Source organism: Aphelocoma coerulescens, chromosome 13, assembly GCF_041296385.1.
Source record: "Aphelocoma coerulescens isolate FSJ_1873_10779 chromosome 13, UR_Acoe_1.0, whole genome shotgun sequence".
NCBI lineage: Eukaryota > Metazoa > Chordata > Aves > Passeriformes > Corvidae > Aphelocoma > Aphelocoma coerulescens.
In genome coordinates this window covers 7914724-7924125 of record NC_091027.1, presented here as the reverse complement: position 1 = coordinate 7924125, position 9402 = coordinate 7914724, and the positions used below count along the sequence as shown (strand labels likewise).

Sequence of the window (9402 nt, the reverse complement as noted above, 5' to 3'; positions counted from 1 at the left end):
GTCAGTGTGGGCATTTGTGTTCATTCCCATGTGCACTGGGGAACAGTTGTGGCCAGGTAATAGGATGGTTCTCTCTGAGCTGTGTCCAGTGGCAGTCTGGAACGGCCTCCGCTGCCCTCAGCGTGTTCCCATTGTACTGAGGGTGACGGGGACACCGTGCCCTGAACAGCTGGCAGGTCACCGGGGCCAAGGAGCGTTCCCTGCAGTGGGCAGACTGGGTTTCACTTAGGTGATCCGTGGGCCAGCTGGGATTACCTTGGGCTGAGCTGAGCTGATCCACTCCCTTTAATTGAAAGGCTCACAGGGATGGTTGAAACTTGGACTTTTCTCAACTCTCTGTGGCACAACTGGGCCTCCTGAGGACTGAAATGTTTTAGCCTAATAACGAATTGGGGGCTTGACAGGGGAAGCCTGAATAAGCCACAGTTTACAGGAAATTCAGCCAGATGACTCAACAGTTCCTTTTGGCAAGAGCTCTGGCACCGTGAGTAAGAACACTGTGCTGAGAAAGGAGGTTGCACGTCCCACTTCCGCAGGCTTTGGAGTCAGTGACACCACTCACACTGGGCAGTTCTCCCTTGGTGACAACAGGCGGGACCAGCTGTGCTGCAGTTACACACAGAAGCAACCTGGTGCTGGTGCCAAATGTTACATCAAGGGAACTCCACCACTTACGTCTACACAAGTTTCACCTCTGAGCCTCTTTCTTCTTTATTTAAAAGAATTTTAAGCTGCTTGAACCAAGGATGTCTCTTAGTGTACATTGTTACTGAAATGGGTCCCTCCTCTCAGTAGTACCTCTCACTTTATTATTTGTATTGCCAACAGCAATACAAGTATTAAAACAACACATTTAAACATCAGTTGTACCGTGGAATTTTATAGAAACAAACTAAAAATACTCAGACCCAGTCTCAGCTTTTTCCTCCTATTATTATGAAGTTCCCATTCTACAGCTCCTATTTGGGAAAATATTTTATTATGGGAACTGTGAATCTGCCTCCTTTCCTTGCAGTACACATGCAGTGCAATGTTCTGAATGTGTGAGGATGAAGAGAGAAGCAGTAAAGTGGAAATGAGAAAGAGCAGAAACCACAGGTTTCTGCCTACACACATATTCATGAATTGTTGGGCAGAGTCAGGGACATCTTTGTATTTTTGGAGTTTCAAAGCAATGTGAGTTTCTTCTCAGCCTATCCTGTAGATTTGCAGTTGTTGAAATCTTTACTACATATAAAATGAAAGAAAAAATTCCACGCAGCCAAGGCTTTTTTTTTTTTTTAATTATTATTCTTATTTGACACTCACATTACAAAATTTAGAAACCATAGACAGTTCAGGCAAACTGTTAAAACACAGTATAAATTAGGGGGGTTTAATATATAAATTCTATACATAGGTAAGTTAGCTGGAACATGACTGACAAAAGGATTTCATAACAATCTTACCACAACTGTATAAAAAGGCATGGGAGTAGGATGGGCACTATCATCATGAATGCAGGTTAAGACATTTTCCACAACAGCTATAAAGCGTAACAATGACCATGCTATTCTCGCAGTGTTTATGTAGGGTATAGGATGCATATTACCAATAACATTTTGCAAAATCTATGTACAGTCACAAAATCATAACAGCCACTTTCAAGTAACTTTACTGTTTCCTGCCTGTGCAATTAATAAAGTGTTGGTATTTGTTCTGGGAACTTCTAACAAAGCTACACGGTTTGAGTATTATGGATGGGTTAAAAGTTGGACTTGATGATCTTAAAGGTCCTTTCCAAACTAAATGATTCTACAATTTTATGATTCTATGGTAGAGGGATTTCAGTTTGACCTGAAAATGCTAATCACAACATGAATTGTTTAATTTAATGATAAAGATACAGGAAAAGCACAGTTCCTTGTTGCTATCACTCGCATGATTAATATATACCATTCTTTTAAGCCATATTTATTTCTTAGCTTGGTTCTTTTTAAAACCTAAAGTGATAATTTAGCTCCCATTTATCTAAGCACAGCTGTAAAAAGGAGTAACACCAGAAGAAATGTAAAACTAAAATTTGGATATCTTTTTGGGGTAATTGTTTGAAAGGACGTGCTTCCCAGGTAACCAGTCCTGTCATTCAACCTTTGAATTTCTCAGTGTGAAAATAAAGACAGTTCTGCTTACCCATTTCTACTCTGTGCTTTTAGGTCTGTGACTAAACAGTATCATTCTAATAGTTTTAGAATCCTATGTTCTTGGAATTTAGGTTTAAGACAGTTGATAGTCACTGTTGCTAAAAGTGAAAAAAAAAATCTTAAAATCTGGTTTTTCACCTTCATAAGCTGATGAACGCTTGCTAAGAGTTCTGAAACCCAGAGAATAATTTGTTTTCCATCTGTGTTGTACTAGTAATGGTGTTTTTACAGACAGACCCCTAAGGGAAGTACTTGTACATTTGTAAGGATCAGACCGTGAAACACTTGAATTTAATAGCTCCGTGTGTGCGTCTTTCACTAAGTTTTAATAATTTGGACAATTGTATCAGAACAATTCCTTCTAGTTCAAGGCAAGGACAGACAGTAAGTGATAACCCAACTTGGGCTTCTAAAGAAATACAGATGATGTCAACAATCTAAACTACAGCCCCCATTTTCTCTATTCTGTTTGCCCATGGACCAATCATCAAAAAACCATCATATGTTCATTTCAAAAACACTGGAATTTTAGAAGCATAATTAAATAATGAAAGCAGTGATATAGTACTGACCAGTAACAGTTCACTGAGGAAGCCATGCTTCTCTGAAAGGTAGCTGGAATATGGAATTTTCTGTTCAGAATTCCATTAAATGGGCTTTGCACCTTTTAGAAGGAAGGTTCCTTTACAAACACATAACTTGTAGGACTCCTGAGCTCTGAACTCTCAAGTCTTCTGCATTCCAGGAGGCCTGGGAACATTGCTGCACTGCAATATTAATCTGGGTTGGCAGTTTTAAGGCCATGGGGATGAACACGGAGAAGAATTCCTATTCTGTTATGACAGATCTGGAGTATGATTACAGAGCCTTTGTACGGCAGAGAGCTAGAAAAAATGTTCCTTTGGCAATTTGCAAGAGCTGTTTATGGAGCAAAACACCACTTCTGTGGAGGGAAAGGCATCAAGGGAAGAGTGAACAGTCTAAGCCACTCGGAATTTACAGCACTATAGTCTGTGCTGGCCATGGAGCAGGGCAGAGGATCTAGGCAGGAGTTACTCATACTTAGCTTTTTTCTGCAGCTGAGGCTGTAGCCTGAGTTTCAGTGTCTTGCACCTGTGCTGAGTGTATGAAATACCACCCATACAAGCTACTTGCTCCCTATCTACACTTGCATAATGTAACAATGCAGGATGTGATGCCTTGTAGGGGCATTAGTTTTAATGTACTCAGTATTTTTTGCCTATCTGAAAATATGCAGAAAGAATTGTAAAAGAAATTAATACAAACCAGATTAAACTCCAGATCTGTACCATCTAAAAATGTAACTGGTTCAGCTGCTCCACAGAGCAGGGAGCAGTGGTTTTAGGGGAAGGGATGCACTCTAGCCAATATTAAAACACAATTATTGGTAACATCTTCTGCACCAGAAATTCTCTCCTGCCTTCGCCTGCCCAGCTGCCATTGGTATTAATAGAAGATATTTTGTTCCACTCTGCTGCCATGCTGTGAAATATGAAAGTTAACAACCATCAATGTATCAATGTATTTCTCATAATTTTAAAATACTTATTTTTCCATGTTGCTTAGATCTTAAAATCTCTGTCAACTAAGAAACAAATTCTTTACTGCTTTAAGTCCACTAGAGAAACTTCTTTTAGTTCAAAGAATTTTCTTGTAATCATTCTGTTGGGTGGATAAGGAAGTGTAGTAGGCTTTGCCTCAGGTGAACTTCCAAGAACTTTCTTTCAAAAGGGATGTGTCCCAGCATCAGAGAGCTGAGTGCAGCCTCAGACATGAATGTGTACATCAGCTTTGTCCAGGATCATCTCATCACCCCTGTGTGTCCCTGATGGTGCCTGTGGTGCCTTCCTGAGCCCGGGTATGTGTGCTGTTCCCCAGCCACACTTCAGTAATGCCCTGCACCACCTACGCAGGGAATTTCACTCGACAGGTAATGTTAGAAAGGACAAAAGAAAAGACAGCTTTGGCCCACAGTTGAGTCTCTGAGCAGTAACAAAGGGGCTTTTCCCTGTTTCCTTGTCACTCCCTAAGCCCATTCTTCAACTACAACAATGGAAATAATCAGTTCACAATCAAAGGGGGTTTAATTTCCAATGAGAGAGTAATTTGAGACAGTATGGCTAATTTCTACCAGTATAAAAAGAGAAAAAGGTTCTTAAAGCCAGAAAATCAAATTTTGCTCTCAGACATGAATTAATTAATTAGATCAGATTTAGTCCTTGAATTTGCTGCTGAAACTTCAACAATGTCAAAGAAAACTTTTGTTAAGGCTGAATTTTCACCCTATTAAGTGCACCTCCCATCTGAGAGTTGCACCTGGCACAAAGACTACATCAGTTGTCAATACAGTTTAATACCTATGAATAACTAAAAACTGTACTACAGTTAATAATTGCAGTACTGCTCCAAAGCCCATCAAAATTAATTGGAGTTTTTCCTCTGGCACATTGCTATGCTTGGAATCAGTCTCATTCCATGGAACACAGTCATTGCTAGGCCAGAGACTGTTAACTGAGAAACATTTTTACATTGATATGCATAACTATATTTTCTACTAACATGTCTTTTTGTTGATAATTCCAATTACATTTTCAGTGATCTGAGCTCTGTTCTAAACTGGATTTACAGTCGTGCAAACCAGCGCTCATGTGCTTTAAGAAAAGGTGCATAAACTATTGCAATACAACATGATGAAATAACCAAGATATCAGGAAGGGACAGGCTTAATTTTAAGTGAGTGATTATCTTACCACCAATGACCACGTCATAAAATATTCTCAAGCTGAGAAAAATACCTCTACATTTAAATTGTTTCTTATTTGAAGTGCTTTAGCAGCTGTCCACACTTTTTTAAAGTGACACCTCAGCAGAAGCTGAAATCACAGTTTGCCCTATCCCATGGGGAGCTTCCAGAGATGTACAACAGGATTGTGTTCATTGCCTAAGACAGGGAATAATGATAGTCTAGTCAGTGTACTCTGGTGCACAGGGTTCTTGAGTGCTTGACTCGTTTTGCGTTTCTGCCCTGAAAATCTAGTCACGCCCAACTGACCAACATCCACGCACCTTTAATTCGGTATTGTGATTGATGCTGATGTGAAATTGAGGGCAACATTGTATGATTAAGTGTCTTTTTAAAGGCATTGAGCAAGTTCATCTACTGACCTCACACAAGCTGAAGGCACACAATTCCCTCCTTGCTTTCCACTGAGCTTTATACCTAGCCCTGCATTGCAGAATGGCACACTCAAGAAATGAAAAAATGGGGAGTTTTGCTACCATTTTGATTACATTGGAGGAGGTGCAGAAGTGATTTCATGTATTTGGGTCTTTTAAAATACTGCTGTATACCAGAAGTTAAGTTAATGCTTCTGCAAGACTGTGTCATATTCACATCTTACCAGCTTAGGGGTTTGATACCAACACTGCAGACTTACAGGTCTAGTTTTGCTCTGTTCTCTGTGTAGTCTTAGCTCAAGCAGCTGTTGGGGAGTGAATCCACTCAAAGAAGCAGAATTAGAAAGCCACAACATTACTCCTAGTAACTTGTCTAGAGGTTGGTCTAATGACTGCAAGCCTTACAGTGGTTTAGTGCTTGGTGGGAAGTGACCCTGCTTTCTTTTCAGCAGGAGTTCCTTATGCCTTTATAGCAAGAAAAATGGATTACTGGACATGTTTATGTTCTCATTTTCATGTAATATTAATACATTTTTAGAAGAAATTGATTGCCCAAGTTGTCATTCTTTGTTTTCAGTTGTACTGGTGCTTGTTGGTGAAGCAAGGCTCTAACCATGTTCCTGCCAGGAGCTGTTCACCCGGGTTAGGCCAGCGGTCAATTAGAAATGCAACCGACAGCTGCAACTTAAGGCTTACATTGTTTCTGTTTAAATAGGACTTTAGCTACAAAATTATGTGAAGACAAGCTATGACTGCTGAAGTCCGTTTTTAAAAAGCACTGTCTTCTCATTTTGTTTCGCACTCTCATCTCCAAGTCATTTTGCAAAGAGCAGTGAGTGTCTCTGGAGATCAAATACTACAGATTAATGTGCCATGCACCTCTATAAAGCAATAATTGCCTCACTACTCCCCAAGAGATGAGGATGTTTAACACCTCTGAAAAAAGACCTTTTAAATGTGGGACTACATAAAGGATTAAGAATAATTTACTGCTTCTGACAGTCCCACTAAGCCCTTAATACCCACCTAAATCTGACCTTTATGCTTCTACTTTAAGCACTGAGGTTTGAAAGTTTTGGACTATGAAAATGGTTTAGTTTGCAACAATGATAAACTTTAGGAGATCTAATTGAACTTACACTTACAAAATTGCCCAAATTCATGGAAAGTGCCCCAAAGTATACGGAATTATAACGAGATATCACATTTTAATTAATTGTCACGGTTGTATAATCTCATCTGTACCAGCCTCTAGTGGCTAATTTGAAAAGGAGCAAGGATTTCCATTTTAAAAGCAGGTTTTAAGAAAGGGTCCCTCCACCTGCACTGGGTTTCAGACAAACAAAACCCCCATATTTCCAACGTGAAGTCACACTGTGCCTGTTAAAAAGATGCGGGTAGTAAGAAAAAATGACCATTTAGCAAACACACTTAAACATTAGCATTGTTGTAGATATGTTTATGGTTATTGCTCTGGATTAATCTGAAATTTAACAGGCTTTTAATGGCTTCATTTTGGAAATGGTTCTGCCTGAAGGAACAGCTATATGTGTATAGTTTCTCTGTGTAGCTCTCAGCTCATGTACAAAAATTAACAAACAGCATATTCACAGTATCAGCAGAATAGTCATCATTCCATGGCTGTAATGATGCTGTGCCATCTTTACACTTAGTTCTTCCATACAAAGCTCGAATAAACACATTAGAGTTTTATGTGCCCCCTGTTTGAATTCATGTGCTGATAGATCTACAGGAAAAGGAGACCTGAAGTTCTGCCTCAAGCCCCTGTTTGCAAATCCAGAAAAATCCATCCTGCTCAGCTCAGCAAGCACAAGAGCAGTGGATTCAGTGAGCCAGACTGGGCTCCCACAGGCCATAACCTAACACAAAACTGCTCTGCAGACACATCAGACCTGGAGTGCACCACACAGAGCATTCTCAGGCTGCTGCCCTCAAGCACCAGCCCACCAATGCCTCCAGGTCAACAGCTCACTCAGGCACAGACAACTTCCAGGCCTGGCAGAGGGCAGGAACAGTTCCAGTTTTCTGGCTGAATAGGCCAACACAGCCAGGTTTTGGGATTACCCGAATTTTTCAAAACACTACAGCCACTTGAAATCACTCTGTGCTGAAATAAAGTTATTACTGATTTCACAGAAAGGGTTACATCCTTTTGTAGGGAGAGAAGGACTGGAACATCTGAAAAGGTAGCACCAAGTCAGTAACAAAAATGCAAAGTTCAGTATGATGTGGCATTTAGGTTTCATTTAAGCTTTTTGAGATATTTTCTGGGGCAGTTAGGAACATTCCTTCCATACACAAACAGTAAGTCTACTGTTAGGTCTCAGTTTTGAATCTAATATAGTTCATTATCATATAATATATCTATTACAGTAGCACCTTGATTATTGTACAACTTTAAACACAAGACACAGTCCCTATTTCATATTATCTGTAAGGAAACAGTGACCTTTACAGCCTAAAAGTAAAAAAGACAAAAATGGTTATCTGCTCATGAATGACAAATTCTTTAGTGCATTCATTCTCATCTGAAACCCTTTGTCCTTTTAAAGCATACCACATACTTCCCAAATTCAGAGCAATTACTCCCCATCCTCCTACGTATCATGTTGCAAAGTAAACAGTACTGTGTTAATTGGAACCTGACAGAAATGGTAATGCAGTACCTTTTTTCTTTGAGTGTGATAAAACCCCTTAAAAGATGCAACTCAGCATCAATAAATTTAGGGAATACACTACATACATTAAATAGAGGTAAGTTGAGTCCAGAGTCATTTGCTTCTTCATTCAACCTCAGAAGTGGTGGGGGTGTCTTTGAGCAGCACTGTCTGCCCTCTGCCCTCCTCAGACCAGCCCAGATTCACAGTAAGGAAAGCAACAACAGTGGTGGGAAGATTAACTAAGCAAGAGTCACACTCCAGGTTGTTCTCTGTAAAAACCCATGGGGTCAGGACGACTGTCCCATGCTGAAGTGGCCTAACACGACAGACTTGTATGTGAGCAGTGTCAGTCCTCGTCCCTGCAAGCTCATACCTGCAGCAGTCAGTGCTTTGTTCAACAAGGCTGGGGGACTGCTAATGCAAGATTAAGTTCTTTTTTCTTCATTCAGCAATTAACCAGATTGCTGTTGTATGTGTCTTTGATTTAATTTTACAATCCTCAGAGGGTTTAAAGAACCGCTGTCTGAAGCACCTGCTTCTGAAATACTCTCGTGTATTTTTGCTTTCCTTTTTTATACTTTTCCATCCTCTGTTGCAGTACCACGATTCTCTCTGTTCCTGGTTTTCTTGTGTTTTCCTTCAGAGGCAAAATTACAGTGATCCTGACGCAGTTTGGGCACAGCCACAAATAGTCTGTTTGTCCTTCTTCTCTCTGTCTCATAGTTAGAAAAGCATCATTGTGCACACAGTTCTGTTGATTTCAGTGGATGAATCCAGTTCATCCATCATGTTAGGCAGTCAAGAAAACCCAACAAAAAAACTCAAACAAAAGAAATTGTCTAAATCCCAAACAGGCATCTTTGGAATCAGTAGTGCAAAATGTTTGCGGATTTCTTTTCCTTGACCTACTGCAATAATCTCTTAATCTTCAAGTCTTCCCTAGAATAGTGGATCTGTGAATGTAAAACATAAGGACAATGAAAAAAAAGAAGCAAATTTAAAGGTTTGGGTTGTTTCAATCACTCTCTTCATATTCCCACTTATATCAAACCATTATACATCTCTTAGAAGAGCTGTAAACTGTTGGAAGATCCAGTTAGCCTGGGGCATTCTTCATCTGCATCAGGCTTTTGCATGGGTACAGCAAGCTGAGGGTATTCTTTACATGGAGGATAATTTGAGATTAAAATGAGCTTTTATCAGTGCACCCTCAGTTCTGCAAATTAGTTTTAAATGGAAGAGACCTCCCTCAGAGGTCACAGTTTAAATACCTGCACTTCACAAGCTTTGGTGTCAGTGCAGTTTGGATGTACTTTAGAAATGAGCTGATAAAATGAGAT

At 39.9% G+C, this 9402-nt stretch overlaps 1 protein-coding gene across 2 annotated transcripts in view; it reads right to left on the bottom strand.

Moving 5' to 3' along the window:
- Positions 1-1301: 1301 nt before the first annotated feature.
- RASGEF1C (RasGEF domain family member 1C) overlaps positions 1302-9402 on the bottom strand; it is a 76725-nt gene continuing 68624 nt past the window's right edge. For both annotated transcript variants that reach the window (XM_069029296.1, XM_069029297.1), the window contains exon 14: positions 1302-9015. In XM_069029296.1, the coding sequence (XP_068885397.1) occupies positions 8991-9015 (25 nt within the window). In that variant the 3' untranslated portion in view covers positions 1302-8990. The remainder of the gene's footprint in view (positions 9016-9402) is intronic.